Source organism: Anabrus simplex, chromosome 2 (genome assembly GCF_040414725.1).
Source record: "Anabrus simplex isolate iqAnaSimp1 chromosome 2, ASM4041472v1, whole genome shotgun sequence".
Lineage (NCBI taxonomy): Eukaryota > Metazoa > Arthropoda > Insecta > Orthoptera > Tettigoniidae > Anabrus > Anabrus simplex.
In genome coordinates this window covers 909,687,808-909,706,607 of record NC_090266.1, presented here as the reverse complement: position 1 = coordinate 909,706,607, position 18,800 = coordinate 909,687,808, and the positions used below count along the sequence as shown (strand labels likewise).

The 18,800-nt window shown below is 37.4% G+C and overlaps 1 protein-coding gene across 1 annotated transcript in view; it reads right to left on the bottom strand.

Annotated features, from left to right (window-relative positions):
* l(3)80Fg (dnaJ homolog subfamily C member 16 l(3)80Fg) overlaps window positions 1-18,800 on the bottom strand; it is a 507,034-nt gene that overhangs the window by 180,923 nt on the left and 307,311 nt on the right. Inside the window, exon 6 of the mRNA XM_067141678.2 lies at window positions 7,862-8,063. Within this exon, the coding sequence (XP_066997779.2) occupies window positions 7,862-8,063 (202 nt within the window). The remainder of the gene's footprint in view (window positions 1-7,861; window positions 8,064-18,800) is intronic.

The following is an 18,800-nucleotide window of genomic DNA, read 5'->3' as shown; positions in this document are numbered from 1 at the left end:
GAGAGAGAGAGAGAGAGAGAGAGAGAGTGTGTGTGTGTGAGTGTGTGTGTGTGTGTGTGTGTGTGTGTGTGTGTAGCAATTTCATTGAATTGTGATATGTTTCTTTTGACTGTGGTTGTGACCCGGCCACGTGTTCATTACGTTGGGTCGTGGTTATCAACATCGTTGTTTGAGTTTATTTAACTTTTTGAGAGTTGAACCTTTAGTAAATTTTATTTTGAAATTAAGTTGAGGAAAGTTCAGAGTATCATACAGTAATGAATAAGAAAGAATTATTTAACTGGACGAGATTCATTATCATTATTATTGTAAAGCTTACAATGTTAAAATTCCTCAAGACGTCAGATGTTAAAGATTGACATTATGTTTTGTTCAATCGAATATTAAACAAAGTTTCACAGTAATAATTATTATACAAGCACGATTTTGTGAAATTGTCAGACAGAGACTTCTTTGAGTAATGTTTCCAATAAAATTTTTATTTATTTTTCAAATTTAATGGATATCACGTTTGATTCAGTTCTCCAAAGGAGTACAGTTTTCATTTGAGAAAATGAATGTTAACACAAGTGTATCTGATATTTTAGACACTTAAAACTAGCAGCAAGAGATAGACAGCTTTCTGAGACTGAATTATTTTCAACCTGTAGATATTAACGACATTGTGAGAGGAGATCCTCCCATAGAAAGATTTTTTTTTTTTTTTTTTTTTTTGTGATTCGTTAGAAGTAGGCTAATATCCATCTGTATATTTGCAGAATCATTGACGTCAAAGCTATTTGGAGGAATTAAATGCTGTATTCGAACGAACCGGCAGAAAAGAGAAAAAAATAATTATTTTCAGTCAAGATTTGTTTAAATTTAATTTGTTATTGTTTAAGTGCTAGTTTATAATAAATGTCAGAAACCTGTTGTTTGATATTTTTGTATTATTGTTGCTAGTCCTTGTCTCTTTCCCTGTCCTCAAAATAAGCAAAGCCAGACAACGAACGGTCCACCCGTGAGACTCTCGTTCTCCGGCTGAGCGAGCCCGGTAAAAAGGGGACAATATGGTATTTACCCAGGAAAGTTAGGTGAATAAAACATGTCTCAATTCATAAAATTTCAAAATAGCAGGTAGAAAGTAGAAGGTATAGCAAAAACTGGGCTCATTTATAGCTCTACTGATCCCATAACAAATGGGACCTTCCTCTAAATTTCTGTAGATGTTCTGGTTCCAATATATCTGAAGTACAAATTCATTTAAAAGTCATGTACCAGAGCAATAAATCCCTGCTGAATTGTAACTTGAGGGAGATATTTTAAAAAAGTGATTTTTTTTTTTCCTAGTTGCTTTACGTCGCACCGACACAGATAGGTCTTATGGCGACGATGGGACAGGGAAGGGCTAGGAGTAGGAAGGAAGCGGCCGTGGCCTTAATTAAGGTACAGCCCCAGCATTTGCCTGGTGTGAAAATGGGAAACCACGGAAAACCATCTTCAGGGCTGCCGACAGTGGGGTTCGAACCTACTATCTCCCGAATACTGGATACTGGCCGCACTTAAACGACTTCAGCTATCGAGCTCGGTAAAAAAAAGTGATATTGCACTAATTTTTAACATTATTTTTCATTTGGATGCCTATGAAAAAACCTACAAAATAACCTACTTCTGAGTATAACCAATAACAGAGTCTTTCAGGACACATATATTCAATTATTTCAGACAATATTCTCTTGAATATTCATTAGAGCATAAGTAAAATACATTTCTAATTGAAGTTTAAATTCCACATTATTGGAAAAAATAAAATGAAAATAAATGTTGAATACACTCATATATTCTCTATGAAAAATGGCATTCAGGAAAACATCTTAAGGGTTGATAATTACACTATTTTGCCCCTTGAAACAACAATCACCATGACCAAGCAACTATCTGCTGAGCTTGATAGCAAACTATCAAATCACAAACAAGGAAGCAATTTATTGTGATAATGGCAGCACCTTTAGCATGAAACCTGATTTTGATTTTAAATTTTTATTTTAAAATTTCAATCCAGTTATTATTTTTGAAGTGACAGAAGCCAGGGCATTTCATAATCTACCACTTTTATTTGGATAACATGAGTGGTGTGGAACTATTTACAATAATTGGATCCTGTAAGTGATAACCGTGCCATCTGCCGCATTTGTAAAGAGTTTCTCGTCAGCAGAAAAATCTCACAACACTATCAACCTCACCTCAGTTCATAAAATTATTTTTATTTAACATGAACATCCCAACAACAACAACAAGAAGAATACCGGGTGAGTTGGCCGTGAGCTTGCATCCGGGAGATAGCGAGTTCGAACCCCACTGTCGGCACCCCTGAAAATGGTTTCCGTGGTTTCCCATTTTCACACCAGGCAAATGATGGGACTATACCTTAATTAAGACCACGGCCGCTTCCTTCCCACTCCTAGACCTTTCCTATCCCATCGTCGCCATAAGACCTATCTGTGTCGGTGTGACGTAAAGCAACTAGCAACAACAAGAACTGAAACACTGGAAGTGTAACAAGTGAAGAAATGGCAGTGGAAGAGCCTGTGCCTGTTCATTCCATTCGAAATTCACTGTCATCAACATCATCACAGTACTCAAATACTAGCCAGCTTACCCTCACATCTTTTCTGGACAATCCTATTTTAAATAGCTGACATGAGATTCAAAGATAACCAACTATTTAGTATGGTGGACGATAAAGGATTTAAGCAGTAGATTCTGCACCTTGAACCTAGATATACTACAGTTACTCGTAAGCACATATCAAATGATATCTTCCCAGAACTGTTTCAAGAAGTAGAAATAAGAGTAAAATATGAGCTCTTAAATATGCCTGCAACTGAAATGAATAAATGATTATGAGCTACAAAGTTGTAAAGTCCTTTTTGAAACACCCTGTATATGGACTGAAGTGATATCATCTGAACAAGTGAGACAAAGAGGTGAATATATCACAAATTTCTTGGAGAAGACAGTACGAACTTGATAAAATAGTGGCTGTGATTCATGACAATGTAATGTAGTTAGTGCCATGACTTTGGGAAAATTTCCCCATTTATCATGTGTAGCTTATATACTACGTGTTCTGAAAGCGGAACTTTACAGTTCAAAGAATACTGAGAATATCACTGTGTTATGTAGAAAATTAGTAGGATGTTTCAAACATTTCTCAAAATCCACAAAGATTCTCAAAGCTGCACAGAAACATCTTCCACTACTACAACACTGCTTGATTCAAGATGAACCTACATGATGGAATTCAACATTTCATAAGGTAAAAAGACTTCAAGAACAGAAGAGTCATTGCATCTGCACTTGCCAATCTCACCCTTGTAGTAAATCTTAAGAGTATCACAATAGGAATACAGTGGATGCCGTTTATTGTAATCAAGGATAATGTTATCAACCATATTATATAATCACTTTTATGAAGTACGGTACGGACAAATACTAAAACATTGAAAATCTTCCGTTTCTTGTGATCATGAATTCAGTTTATGTTATCATATTTGTTTTCAAGGATTTTGTTCTCAAGTATGCGAGTATTATCGCGCCTTGCCTGAACACACTTATTTCTTTAAATATGAAAGTGCTAAAGGCTGTAAAACGTCCAAGGAATGAGTAAGAGTTTTATGTTGTGCGAGTATGTCTGGTGAAAAGAAAAGACTGTTAGTGATTGGGAAAAGTAAGAACCCACATTGCTTTAAAGGCGTCAGTACCGAGCTCGATAGCTGCAGTCGCTTAAGTGCGGTCAGTATCCAGTAATTACGTTCAATTTACAAAGTATACATTTATTATTCACTTATTCAATACCTACAGTACCACATTTTGTGGTTACATAATCATAAAAGATTGAAAAGTTGTGGACATGTTTCGCCCTTCTTATTGGGCATCATCAGCACATTAGCTAATCTTAAAACAAACAATTTTATTAAGAATGATTACATTATTGTTTATGAAAAGAAAGAAAAGAATTTTTTTTTTAATATCACAACATACCTCATCTCAATTTTTCATAAACAATAATGTAATCATTCTTAATAAAATTGTTTGTTTTAAGATTAGCTAATGTGCTGATGATGCCCAATAAGAAGGGCGAAACATGTTCACAACTTTTCAATCTTTTATGATTATGTAACCACAAAACGTGGTAATGTAGGTATTGAATAGGTGAATCATAAATGTATACTTTGTAAATTGAATGTAATCACTGTTGTCAATACGGACCAAAAAATGAGATTAATGACTTGTAATGCAGTATCCAGTAATCGGGAGATAGTGGGTTCGAGCCCCACTGTCGGCAGCCCTGAAGATGGTTTCCCATTTTCACACCAGGCAAATGCTGGGGCTGTACCTTAATTAAGGCCACGGCCGTTTCCTTCCACTTCTTAGGCCTTTCCTATCCCATCGTCACCATAAGGCCTATCTGTGTCAGTGCGACGTAAAGCAAATTTTAAAAAAAGGGTACCAGTAAGTTTCCAGTGGACTATCATTCCAACTCTAATGCATGGATGACTGCCCTGATGTTCAAAGAATGAAGTGGGATAATAGGCTGGGCTGTAAAATAGTTTTGCTGGTTGACAAATGTGCAGCACACATTGTGAATTGTGAGCTCAAGAACATCAATGTGATTTTCTTACCGGCAAATATGACTTCATTAATTCAACCATACGATCAAGGAATCATTCAAACCATGAAAGCATATTATGGCAATGAAATGCGCACAAGAATCTTAGAAAACATAGAGGACTTACATAAAAGTAGTGTGCCAATGCTCTTGCCAAAACAAGCAGCCTTCTCGATGCCCTGCATATTCTAGCCATGTCATGGGATAATGTCTCAGCACATACAATAAGGAACTGTTTCTGGTATGGGGGATTTTTAAGAGAGTTACCAGAAGTAGACGAGGATGTTGAACTTTGTCCAACAGGCTTAACGGAAGATGAATTTCAGGAATGGATGAACACTGATGAGGGCATCATTACTGATGCGAAACAGACAGATATGGTATATGTGAGGCAGTTACCTCCGCAGAATTAGATATGAGAGGTGAAGATCATGGAACAGAAGATAGCGATGCTGATGATGACGATGTTGCGAAACTTCCTGAACACCAACGAATGCTGAAATGCAACAGGCGCTAGATATTAATGGACTTTTGAGAGACAACCAGAAGCAAACAATGATTAGAGACTATTTTACATAATGGAAAACATTTAACGGTATTGCAGTGCTAGGTGCCAGTATCTGTTTCATTGTAGTGCATGTAGGTTTTGAATAAACAGTCGGCTACCTACCAATTTTTATTTTTCGGCTACTGTTATCAGCCGGTTAATGTTATCAAATTATCTGCATCCCAGAGTGATCATAATAAGCGGTGTCCACTGTATATTGATTTATTGATCAATACATTAAACTTCTACAGTGACATGTCTTGACATAATCACTATTGTGAACAGTACCATATCTCAATCAGAAGCCATCACACAGTGGATCAGGAATTTTGAGAGTAAGACAGTAATTGCTGGATACAAATAATATGTGGAACAAAGACACTGAAGAGAATGAATCTGTTCCATCTCAATCCTGTTGGACCCCTGCTTAAAAGGACAAGTTTTTTGCAGTTTGAGTGCTCTTAATGCTGCTACAGACAAACTGCTGCAACGTGCTAATCAATAGGAGAGTCCTGAATATACAACTAAAGAGGCAGGCATGTAACTAGATTTTAATATGCTGCGTTATAAAATCTTAGGCAAAATTATTATAGGTTGCACTTAAAAAAGAGGCAAGCATGTAACTATATTTTAATATGCTGTGTAATAAAATTTTAGGTAAAATTATTATTCGCTGCTATTAACTACTCACTAAAAATAATATAGTACAGATTTTTAAAATTTTCTTTCATTTCAGATGACCCATTCTTCAAAGCCAACCAAACTGCATTATGCAAGAAAATGACACAACACGTTAACACATTAACACTTCTGAAGATGAAATCACCACATACCTGAAAGAAGATCTCTTATCCCCACTTTCAAGGTTTACGATTAAACAAGTACATAGTTTCCAAAGCTGTGAAAACTAGCTGTGAAATATTTATGTATACAACCAGCAACAGTATTTTCTGAGAAAATGTTTACAACAGCAGGACTCCCGTATGACAGAAAAAGAAGTAGGCTTGACCCTGGCAGAGTGAGAATGCTTGTATTTTTAATACAATCTTGTAACACTATTAAGTTGCTGTTTTATCATACATATGACTTTTTAAATAGTGTAAAATACCTTTTTAACATTCAATTTGTAAAAAGATGTGTAACTAACTACTAACACTACATATCACAATACATTTTAATTTAATTTATAATTATACAGATAATGAAGTGTTGCCATAAATTTGTCCATTTTACTTTTTTTTTTTTTTTCAAAAATGAAAGTATAGGAGTATCATGTAACAAGACAAAAACATACATTGGTATCGAGTATCAACAAAAACTGGTATTAACTAAGCTCCAGCATTTAGCTATCTGCAAAAAGGTAGCACCAGTTAGCATTTTTATGTTATACTTTGCAGTAAAATATCAAACTTAAAATTAGAAATCATGTCTTGAGATTAATCACATAATCCTCATAAAAATAAATTGATTATTTGTCTTAATAATCTTATTATGATAAAAATACCCTTTGCAGTATGTAATCTGCACATATGATTTAGGAGTTAATGTCACTTCAGCGAAAGCATAGGAATGGTTTAAAATTGCATGGGGAGAAATCAGCAAGCCTATCAGTTAGAAGGAACTTGGAAAAATGTTGCACTGAGTTATGTACACATATCAGGAGGAAATCACCTGATTTTGCTTGCTTGCGGAACCAGGGTGAGTCACTACTTTTATATCGTCATCACTATGGTAAACTAATGAGTGACAAACTACGGAACCTGTAGTTCTGAAGTTATGGTATAGATTTTATTATTTATATAATGTCTACTCTCTGACAAAGTCTCACATCTGTAGTTCGTATGGCTAACACATAAAACAAACATTTAATTTAAAAAAAACTGATTTGACATAAGAAATCACAACCTTTTTCAGCTGTCCTAAATTTTGACAATTTGCACTTTTGTTAGTTTGCTAGAATGGCATTTTAGTGTTTTACTGTTTATATAGCAGAGATTACCTTACTACAGAAAATATCACTGAAAACAAGTCACTAAGCATCAATAATGTACTAATGTTGCAAAAATCAACAAAGACAAAAAAATGTATAACATATTAAGGTAATGTTTACAATATAATAATAATAATAATAATAATGAAAAATGAAATGGCGTATGGCTTTTAGTGCCGCAAGATCCCAGGACGGGTTCGGCTCGCCAGGTGCAAGTCTTTTGATTTGACTCCCGTAGGCGACCTGCGCATCGTGATGAGGATGAAATGATGATGAAGACAACACATACACCCAGCCCCCATGCCAAGGAAATTAACCAATGATGGTTAAAATTCCCGACCCTGCCGGGAATCGAACCCGGGACCCCTGTGACCAAAGGCCAGCACACTAACCATTTAGCCATGGAGACGGAAATAATAATAATAATAATAATAATAATAATAATAATAATAATAATAATAATAATAATAATAATAATAATAATAATAATAATAATAATAATAATAATAATAATAATAATAATAATAATAATAATAATAATAATAATAATAATAATAATAATAATAATAATAATAATAATAATAATAATAATAATAATAATAATAATAATAATGAAAGACACTTAATGAAGAATATTGAATGAAGCCATCACATACTATACATAATAACTTACCTGTGAAGACAGTCGAGGCAGCACTAAATATTTATTGCTATTTATGATATCCTGCATTGTCTTGATAGGGATATCAGACATGCTTAAACTAGCAACAGGACGATTTGTGTTCTCATTGAAGAGCAACAATGATTCAATATCCTTTGGAACTTTGTACTTCTTCTGAACTGCCTCAGTGGAAGAAGAGTTGAGCTGAACATAGCTGTAAACAAATTTTATTAAAGAATGGCATTTTACTGTTTTACTGTTTATATAGCAGAGATTCCCCTACTACAGAAAATATCACTGAAAACAAGTCACTAAGCATCAATAATGTACTAATGTTGAAAAAATCAACAAAGACAACAAATATAACATATTAAGGTAATACGGAGACTACAGTATATGCCTTCATTTGTGATATAGTCTAATTTTATTGCTTGAAAAGAATAACATAAAATTTTAGTCAAATTTTCAATATGACACTTACGTCTGATTTTATGTATATTATTAAGATGATTATCTGTCTGGTGGGATACCCCATTACGGTAATGAGTAGACCATACAGCTGGAGTCTCAATGCTGAGTGTCAGGTGGTAGTAAATAACCCAATCCCCTAAGGTGACCGATGGCTTTGGGTGGATGAGTTTTTTTAGGTGGGGTGATGGTACCCCCATTGTAGGAAAGGATACTGGGACCCATTGAGTAGCATCTGGCTCCAGGTTAGGGAAAGCTGTAAAATGCATCTGACTCCAAGTTAGGAGTGACCTGATCACCTGCTGGCAGTAGCTCTAAAATGCTAGCTTAAATAGAAGCTTAAAATGAAAATGACACTTTTAAATCAGCCTAAGAAAAGGTTAAGACGTTCCCCAGAAGAGACACGCAGTGTCAATAATTAACCTCATGTCACTGACTGAAAAGTCAGAAGATGTGATTGCTTTCATGGAGAATATAGCTATGCCAGGAGTGAGTGAGGTTGAATGGAGAGGAAAAGGAAAGTAGAACTTGAGGAAGGGATACACTCTCTACTGAAGTGGAGGACGTAAGGCAAAGAACAAAGTGGATATAACAACCAACATGATCTTAGATGAGTATGTAATTAAAGTGGACTATATAAGTGATAGAATAATAAAGGTACAGTAAAGGATAGAGAACGGAGTCATGGGAGACTTAAATGCAATGGTCAGATGTGACATAAAAGGAATGAAAGAAGTAATTGGACCTTTTGGATATGGAAAGAGGAATGAAGAGGGAGAGAGATTGGTGGATTTTTGTGTGTAAAATGGGTTAAGTGTGGACAATACATGGTTCAGGAAGAAGAATAGTAGAAAGATTACAAGATATGGATGGGGAAACAGGACAAAAACAGTAGGGCCTACAGTAAAACCTCATTTATCCAGACTAACTGGAACCAAAGGCAATCTGGACAATAAAAATCCAGATAATCCTGGTTATATGCATAATAAGTAAAACAAAATCCTTAAGTAAGCAGATTTACTGTTTATGATGATAAAAAAACTATGTTTTGTAACAAAATTATGTGCATAGTATCATTTACAAGATATTAAAAAAATATTAAAATCTTAATCACATAAAATCACATCATTTCTTAACAAAGAATTTGTCCACTGTCTTTTCTTTCAAACATGTGTGGCGCATGAATGAAGCACGGTCACGCAAATGCTTTATCATTAATAGTTTAGCTGAAGTGGTGTAGGGCTGACACTCCAAATATGCCACGACATTTGTCAGCTGGTGCGCAGCATTTACATGTGTCGTCTGCTGTCGCAGAGAGATTGCTTCCTCCCCATCCATGTCATCTTCCTTCTCACTGTCTAACAGAGTTGTGCGTGCCACTACAATTTCTTCTTCCGTCATGGTGTCATAGCCACTGTCACACCACATAAGTGCCCTGTAACACTCTAGTAAATCCTTCTTAAATTCAACAAAAAGTACAGTATTACCATAATTTATTGTACAATCTATTCAGGAACTGTACATTGAATCAAGCGAATATCTGGTGTACTTAGTTATGTTTTTCCTAACATAGTTAAAAATTGTTACCGGTATCTAAAACCAAACCAAACCCTATGGCACTACAGCCCTTGAAAGGCCTTGCCCTACCAAGCGACCGCTGCTCAGCCCAAAGGCCTGTAGATTACAAAGTGTCATGTGGTTAGCACGACGAATCCTCTCTGCCGTTATTCTTGGCGTTTGAGACCGGGGCCACCATCTCACCGCCAGATAGCTCCTCAATTCTGATCACGTAGGCTGAGTGAACCTCGAACCAGCCCTCAGATCCAGGTAAAAATCCCTGACCTGGCCGGGAATCGAACCCGGGGCCTCCAGGTAAGAGGCAGGTACGCAACCCCTACACCATGGGGCCGGCGTTACCGGTATCTAAGGTGAACATTAAATTTATTTAAATGCCTACAAATCTGATCCGGATTATCCAGAGATCTGGATCGATGAGGGCCAGATAAACAAGATTTTACTGTAACTGATTACTTCTTGGTGGAAAGAAAAATTTGTGGGCAGTTGTTAGACATAACATTCTTGCCAGAAGTAGTCTTTATGATAGACATCATACAGTAGAGTAGTGGTAAAGCAAAAAATGAAGAAAAAAAATTAGAGAAGAAAATAAAACTACAGAAAAAAGATATGTAAATAAAAGGAAAATTCCAATAATAAACTGAAACAATACATACTAAGAAGCCTCCGTGGCTTAGGCGGCAGCGCGTCAGCCTCTCACCGCTAGTTCCGTGGTTCAAATCCCGCTCACTCCATGTGAGATTTATGCTGGACAAAGCGGAGGCGGAACAGGTTTTTCTCCAGGTACTCCGGTTTTCCCTGTCATCATTCATTCCAGCAACACTCTCCAATATCATTTCATCTATCATTCATTAATCATTGTCCCAAAGGAGTGCGACAGGCTTCGGCAGCCAGCACAATTCCTATCCTTGCTGCTAGATGGGGCTACATTCGTTCCATTCCTGACCCGGTTGAATAACTGTAAACAGGCTGTGGATTTTCATTTTCAATACATACTAAGAACTGAGGTGGAGAGTGTGGAAGTGGAATGGGACATGTTCAGACATTTGTAAGCTGTGCCGAGTGTGCTTGTGGTAGAAAAGCTGAAAGAGTGAAAGATAACAAGACCCCATGGTGGAATGGGAGAGTAAAGGAAGCAGTGAAAAATGAGAAGAATGCATGGCAATTATGGAGTAGGAAACAGAATGGAAGAAGGTAGAAGATAGTATCAGGAAATGACAATAATATACAAGAAAGTAGTAAGTGAAGAAAAGCTTGGAAGGATTTACACACGAGTTGGAAAAGGATGCTATATGGACTTGTAAGAAGGAAGATATAAGAAACAGTCTACACAAAGCAGGTGAAAGGGGAGAAAAGGTGACATAATAACACAACCAGAGGAGATAAGTAAAAGATGGAAGGAGTACTTTGATGAAATCCTGATGTGAGAAGGGATGTAGGTAAGATGATAAAAGTAGAGTGTGAGGAAATAAGGCTATTTAGATGTATTTGGAAAGAAAAATCTGTATTAAATGACTGGATTAAAGAAGAAGGGGGAGAAGATATGTGATAACTATTGAGGAATCACGCTCATATCTCAGGTAGCAAAAATATTTGAAAGGGTACTAGAAAAAATAATGAGAAGGATGGTGGAAAGAGAATCACAAGAGCAATACACCTTTGGAAATGGAAGATCAACATTAGATCCCATCTTCATCATGAGGCAATTAATGTAAAAACAATGGGAATACATAAGAGATATGGTGATGACATTCCTTGATCTAGAGAAGGTATGAAAAGTATTTTGTTACCACAAAGACGCACACATGTAATGCTGTTAATTTTATACACTATTTTATTTACAAATTATATATACATAATGTTCACACACGCACTAATAAACTGCCATTTTGAACAAAACACTACTACGCAGAAGAAAACTGTTCCATTAGCATGTCAACACAACCACAACACGAGTTCACAACTTTCACTAGCAACTCTCGTTAACAACTCCGCTCAACTCTCAAGACTGCCTCTTTATACACGTTGCCTGGCCAGGCTTCTAGAAGAATATGACACAACATGTTTTCTCATAATTTTGAGTCTCCAATAACCTATTTACAACAAATGGATTTTTCTGTAACTCTCTAGTGCCAAAGAGACATTGTTCTGGACTATTACCGTGTGTTGCACAACACTGCATTGGATTTATACATCATATATACAAGGAATAATAAATTACATCCTATTAATTACGTGTTCTTACATTAAACAAACTCATATTAATATACATACAGCAGATGTTTCACGACATAACCTCACAAATAATAGATCATGATTTATACCAAATAAAGTTCATACATAACTACATAAATAATAATAATATTAATACTAATAGATGTAAACAACTTCATAGCCACATCTCACAAGTCATAACCATAAAGCTCGATATTTTCATTATTTACCCATGGGTTAGAGAATTGTTTCCAACTTATACTAGTCCATTACACTTGCATCAAGTACTGCACAAGAAAGGATTTGGAAAATTAGCAGTGTCCAGGCACATGTGGGGTGGAGTGAGTGGTTTTGGAATGAAAGTGGACTTTTCATGCAACACTGGTTTTATAGAGAAAATGCCTCAAAAGCCTTACATCTAAAATCTGATATGCTCTGTTGGTGTGAACAATAAAATTCCCTCATCGGGAACTTAGATTTCCTATTACAAATTGCTAGGCGGGCAATAATTCCATTGTGGAGATAATAACAATTTTGTGTGGCTATTTCTAGCCAGGTGCAGCCCTTGTAATGCAGACACTCCAATGAGGGTGGGCGGCATCTGCCACTTATAGGTAACTGCATGTTATTGTGGTGAAGGATAGTGTTATGTGTGGTGTGAGTTGCAGGGATGTTGGGGACAGCACAAACACCCAGCCCCCGAGCCACTGGAATTAACCAATGAAGGTTAAAATCCCCGACCCGGCCGGGAATCGAACCCGGGGCCCTCTGAACTCAAGGCCAGTACGCTGACCATTCAGCCAACGAGTCGGACATTGTAGAGATTTATCTGCCATACACAGTTACTGTATCAGATTGTGCCTTTACTAATGGGCTTCTGATAAATTCACCTGCATGCACCCCACTCTGATGAGTTTAGTATCAGGCCTAAGACGAAATGCTGGTTTTATAGAACAAAGACCTGAAAAGCCATACATCTAATAAGCAGTATGTTCCAAGGTGCCATTGAACGATATTAATAGACGAATAAGCTTGATTCGTTCCAATTTGATATGCATAAAATCAGCCACTAAGAAATTGGAAGAAAACAGACTTTCACCTCAAATTTGTACTGAACTTGCCAAAAACGTTGAATAATTTCTAATGAACTCAGAAAACAAAATTCTCTGGGAGAGAAAAGCAAGCAGGCAAGCTTGTAGTTTTATGTGGCTGTTGATATTGTGATCACAAGCACAGGACCTCCATTTTTACATGAAATCTGAACTATAGGGTTGTAAATTTTCGTTTTATAAATTCCACATGCAGTGGCCATGATTTGAACCATAGTTGCCTTATGGGAGAGAATGCTGAGTGTCAAATTAGGAAAGTCTGGACTTTGCCAACTGGAAGACATTTGTAATGTTCTCCAAGGAAAGAAAATAAAAATGATGGGGCACTGATGCTGGCAGTATAATAGACGCAAGTTTGTGTTTCAGCACCCTTTCCATCATGCGTTGATTAAGTTTACTCAAAACGTGTGAACTTCTATGGGAAACTAAAACACAGCAATGTAGTATGTATGAAAGTATGTACGTACACTGCCGGCCAAAAGTTTCCGGACAAGCATTGGACTGTTCAAGAATGGACTGAGATTAAAAGAAAACTACATACCAATGCAACGAATTGACAAATATATATTCTAAAACTAATATTTTACAATAAAACTACGCTTTTACTTTACATCTGAGCAAGAAACAGACAATATGTACACATTTATTCCCACAGATCACCAAAACACATCAAACTCTCTTCTCATCAAAGAAAACCCCCTTTGCCGCAAGTACACTTTTAACTATTCTCGGCATTCTCAGAACAAGTTTTTCTAACAATGATGCAGGTATACTTTACCAGGCATTCTGTAAAATGTCCGACAGCTTTTGCGATGAAGGAGAACACACTTTTCGGACTTGCCCATCCAACTCCTCCCACAGCAGCTCAATTGTATTTAAGTCCGGGTATTAAGGGGGCCATTCCATTAAAAACAATTCCCCAGAGTTTTGTTTGTTTTGCAGATAATTCATGCAATAGCAAGACGTGTCTAGGGTCAATGTCTTGTTGAAGGACAAACTCACGTGCTGTCCAGACGAAAGAGCATAACGAGATAGGATGGAATGGTAGATGTTTTTGTCCAGTGTTCCTTGAATTAGGTGCGTCTATCAACTCCCTGAATGTTAAACAACCCCAAACCATCAGAGAGCCACCTCCATGTTTCACTGTAGGTGTTATACAGCAGGATGCATTTTTTCAATGCTGAACGTCAAACATAATTCGGCGCCGTTGCCCAAAAACCTTTGATACTTGGTTAAAGTAATACGAGGGCCATCCGGAAAGTAGTACGCGTTAGCGCCGCATGAAGCACTGACGACTCGGGTAGCCGCTTGGCAAGGTCAGACTGCGTCAGTACCAAGCTCGATAGCTGCAGTCGCTTAAGTGCGGCAAGTATCCAGTATTCGGGAGATAGTAGGTTCAAACCCCACTGTCGGCAGCCCTGAAAATGGTTTACCGTGGTTTCCCATTTTCACACCAGGCACCTTAATTAAGGCCACGGCCGCTTCCTTCCCACTGCTAGCCCTTTCCTGTCCCATTGTTGCCATAAGACCTATCTGTGTCGGTGCGACGTAAAGCAACTAGCAAAAAAAAAAAGACCGCGTCAGTGGCTTGTCTGGCTGCTCTGGGTGTGGTTGCGTGATGCTAGCATTGCCTGTGTTGTGTCTATGATTGTTTAAAATGTTTAAATAAATTGAGTACCCCACCAGTTGTGAAGTGAGGGCCGTGATTAAATTGCTTACTGCACAAAACTTTCGACCTTGTGATATTCATCAGCAATTAACAGAGGTGTATGGAGACAATGTGATGGACGAGTCGTCTGTTCGGCGCTGGTGTCGACTCTTCAACCTGGGGAGGGGGAATACACACGACGAGGAGCATTCAGGGAGACCATCTGTCATTACAGACCAACTGCTGAGCGCAGTAGACGAATGCGTGAGGAACGATCAGCGTGTCACAGTTGATGAACTCTGTGAACATTTTCCTAATTTGTCTCGAACAATTGCTCATGAAATTGTCAAAGACCATCTGCATTATTAAAAAATCTGTGCAAGGTGGGTCCCTCACATGCTTACAGAGGAGCACAAAACCAAGTGTATGGCTGCAGCACTGACGTTCCTGGGACGTTATTCCAATGAAGGAGACTCTTTCCTGACTCGCATCATTACTGGGGATGAAACATGGGTTTGTTATGCATCATCTGAGAGTAAACGACAGTCAATGGAGTGGCATCATGCTCATTCACCAACAAAACCAAAAAAATTCAAGACAGTTCTGTCCACCAGGAAACTCATGGCAACCGTTTTCTGGGATCGCCGAGGTGTACTGCTCATTGATTTTAAGGGCCGTATGCGTATTGTGAAACATTAAAGAAATTACGGCAAACAATACAAAATCGACGGCGAGGTCTATTGTCTACAGGCATCATTCTACTTCATGACAATGCCAGGCCTCATGCAGCTGCGATAACACAACTTTTGCAGCAATTCAAGTGAGAAACCTTCGACCATCCCCCGTATAGCCCGGACTTGGCCCCTTCGGATTTTCATCTCTTTAAGAAGCTTAAAGACTTTCTGGTGGGAAAAAGATTTGACAGCGATGAAGAACTTAAATGAGTCATAACTACGCATTTCAATACGCTGGCGGCAGAGGACTATGACTCTGGAATACAAAAACTCGTCCCACGTTATGACGCCTAAATTTGCTTGGAGATTATGTGGAGAAGTAGTGTAAAGTATGCTCTTTCCAATAAAAATTTGTATATTTGTTAATATTTACTCCTGTGTCCTTATTGTGCAAACAGGTACCACTTTCCGGATGGCCTTCGTATATTCCGTCATTAAACAACCATTAAACATATTCGTGCGGGCACATATGTTTTGTCCAGAAACTTTTGGCTGGCACTGTATGTATGTATGTATGTATGTATGTATGTATGCATGCATGCATGCCTACCCCTTAGTTCCATTTCCTGATCGACACAAACCGAAACAATTTTGGACTACATGAAAATGACCCATCACCCATTCACCAACAAAGATAAAGCTGATCTTTTTGCAGACTATTATAAAACAGTATTTTTATCCATCCCAAGTTCCTGATTTAGTACATCCTGATGAACCCACTATTAATTACTCCCTCCCTGAACTTCAAGCCTTCTTTTTAACACTTTTGCAATGTAGATCATTCCCACCCATTAAACACCCCTATTACACTGAAAAAAAATACTCAGTTTTTAAAACATGTGAAAAATACCTCTCTCAGCTCCAATCAAATATCCTACTGTCATATCCAAGAGCCCCCCCACCATCCTTTATGATCTCCTTAGTAAAATTTATACCTTCAATATTATACATTGGGCTTGCCCCATACATTGCAGTAGAGTCAACATCCTCCTTTTCCTAAAACCTAATAAACTAATGTCTGACATCCAATCATATGAACAAATCTCCCTCCTCCCTGTGCTATCCAAAATCCTAAAAGGAATTCTGAATATGAGGATGTCCTCTTACCTCATTTCCCTAAGACTCCTAGCTAACTTCCAAGTAGGTTTCCGTACACACCATGCTACCAACACCTTCTAATACTATAGGCCTCACAACCGGCTTGAGTTGGGAAGGATGACGTCACAAGATTAGCCCGAGCATTAGCGAGTTTTTTTCTGCTATTGGCTTTACGTCGCACCGATACAGATATGTCTTGTGGCAACGATGGGACAGGAAAGGGCTAGGACTGGGAAGGAAGTGGCCGTGGCCTTAATTAAGGTACAGCCCCAGCATTTGCCTGGTGTGAAAATGGGAAACCACGGAAAACCATCTTCAGGGCTGCCGACAGTGGGATTCGAACTTACTATCTCCCGAATCATTAGCGAGTTACCGACTTCAAGTTTTGCTGCGACCAGAACTACTGAGAAGCCTTTGTGGTCTATGACCCAATTTGTCGAATTCATTCAGTCTCCATCATGTGAAAAACAGTAGATTGTGAGGAAAAGTAATGTCTGGTATAGCATAATATTTAACTAAATATGGGTAATGCATTGATATGTATTGAAATTCTATGCTAATTATCTCTGTATGAGGCACTGAAAGGAAGTTTTTATGTTGGCGTTTCTGAACCAGTGAGTGTAATTATTAATGGCTGCCTCGTTGTATGTCAGCGAGGTAATGTTTTGTGGCTGTTAAGAGACGATTTTGTAAAATAATTTATCGAAGTTTAACATTTAATGTAATTAGAAGTGTGCGATATGGTGTTTAAATGTTTCATACCAAGCTATAGAGGGAAATATGACAAAGGACCCAGAGTAGCAGTTTTTTCATTTCTGAAAGATGATGGACTGCACCAGAAATAGATTACAGCAATACACTGGGACAACATTCAAGTCACGCAGAATTCAAAGGTAAGCTTGGCACTTTTATAATTTAATAAGTGTCTTAAAGAGCCGTATTTTTCAACTGATAGACTATTAGGCACATATTCTCTCTTGGGATAGAATGATCACTTGCTCTGTGAGATCATGTTGTAAGGGCATCACATTTTTCCTCCAATGACATGTTTACGTTTATCTCCACTGATATTGGTGCCTGCTTTTACATTCAAGTTTGACTGTACTCTGGTTGCACAATGCTTGTTTTGATGCCAGTGAGAGTATATTGTTAGTGCTTCTTTCTTAGGTTGTAGCATACCAGCAACTAATCAGATATTTTAATATTCATTTTAAGGTAAGTGACAGATCTATTCTTAGACACAGTTAATGTTATGACAGTGCAACTGGTAAGAAGTATCCTGTGCCACTTCAAAAACCTCACCTGAAACCAGGAGCCATACCATCAATTTTGCCTAACTGTCCTAGTAACCTGTGTTCAGATTCTTCTTCAAGGGGGGTGCTGATGTAAAATGAGAGCATTTAGAAAGTAGAGATTTGGCAGCAGCAATAGCAGAATGTTTGCAATCACAAGCTCAATACAATTAGGAAAGAAAATTTGTGAATTTTGAGGGATGTCTCCAGTGTTTAGAAGGAGTAGAGTTGCCAAGTGAATAGTGAAGTCAAAATCTGTTACAACATTTATACTGTTACATATTAAAGATATACCAATACTCTTGTGCTCTGTAATACTGAATATTGACCTAATAATGTCTCTGTATGCAGGAAAAAATCAACTTACAAAACTGGGAAAAAGAAAGTTTCCTTTAGTAATTAATAATACTATTGATACTATTGATTGTTTAGAAACCTTTAGCAGACTAAACAATGAGGATGCAGAGCAGGATCACCTGTTGTTCATATCTAGTTATTTAATGAGTATATCAAGACTTGTTCATGGAAACAAAGTAAGATTAATTTTCTATGTGAGCAGTTAAGTTTATGAGGTGTACATAAGAATCATCACACACATTCCTCAGACTTCATTTTCTGTGGTATTTACTATTCAATATCACCACATGCTTAGAAGTTTATGAGAAGCTCTGGGTATCTAGTACTGCCTCATTCTAACACACTTCATCAGATTTGTGCAAGGTATAAAACTAATCCTGTTGCAGAGCAAATGGATGACAATTTTCTGCTCTATGTAAAATGAAAGGTCAAATTTCTTGGCGAATCTGATCTTGT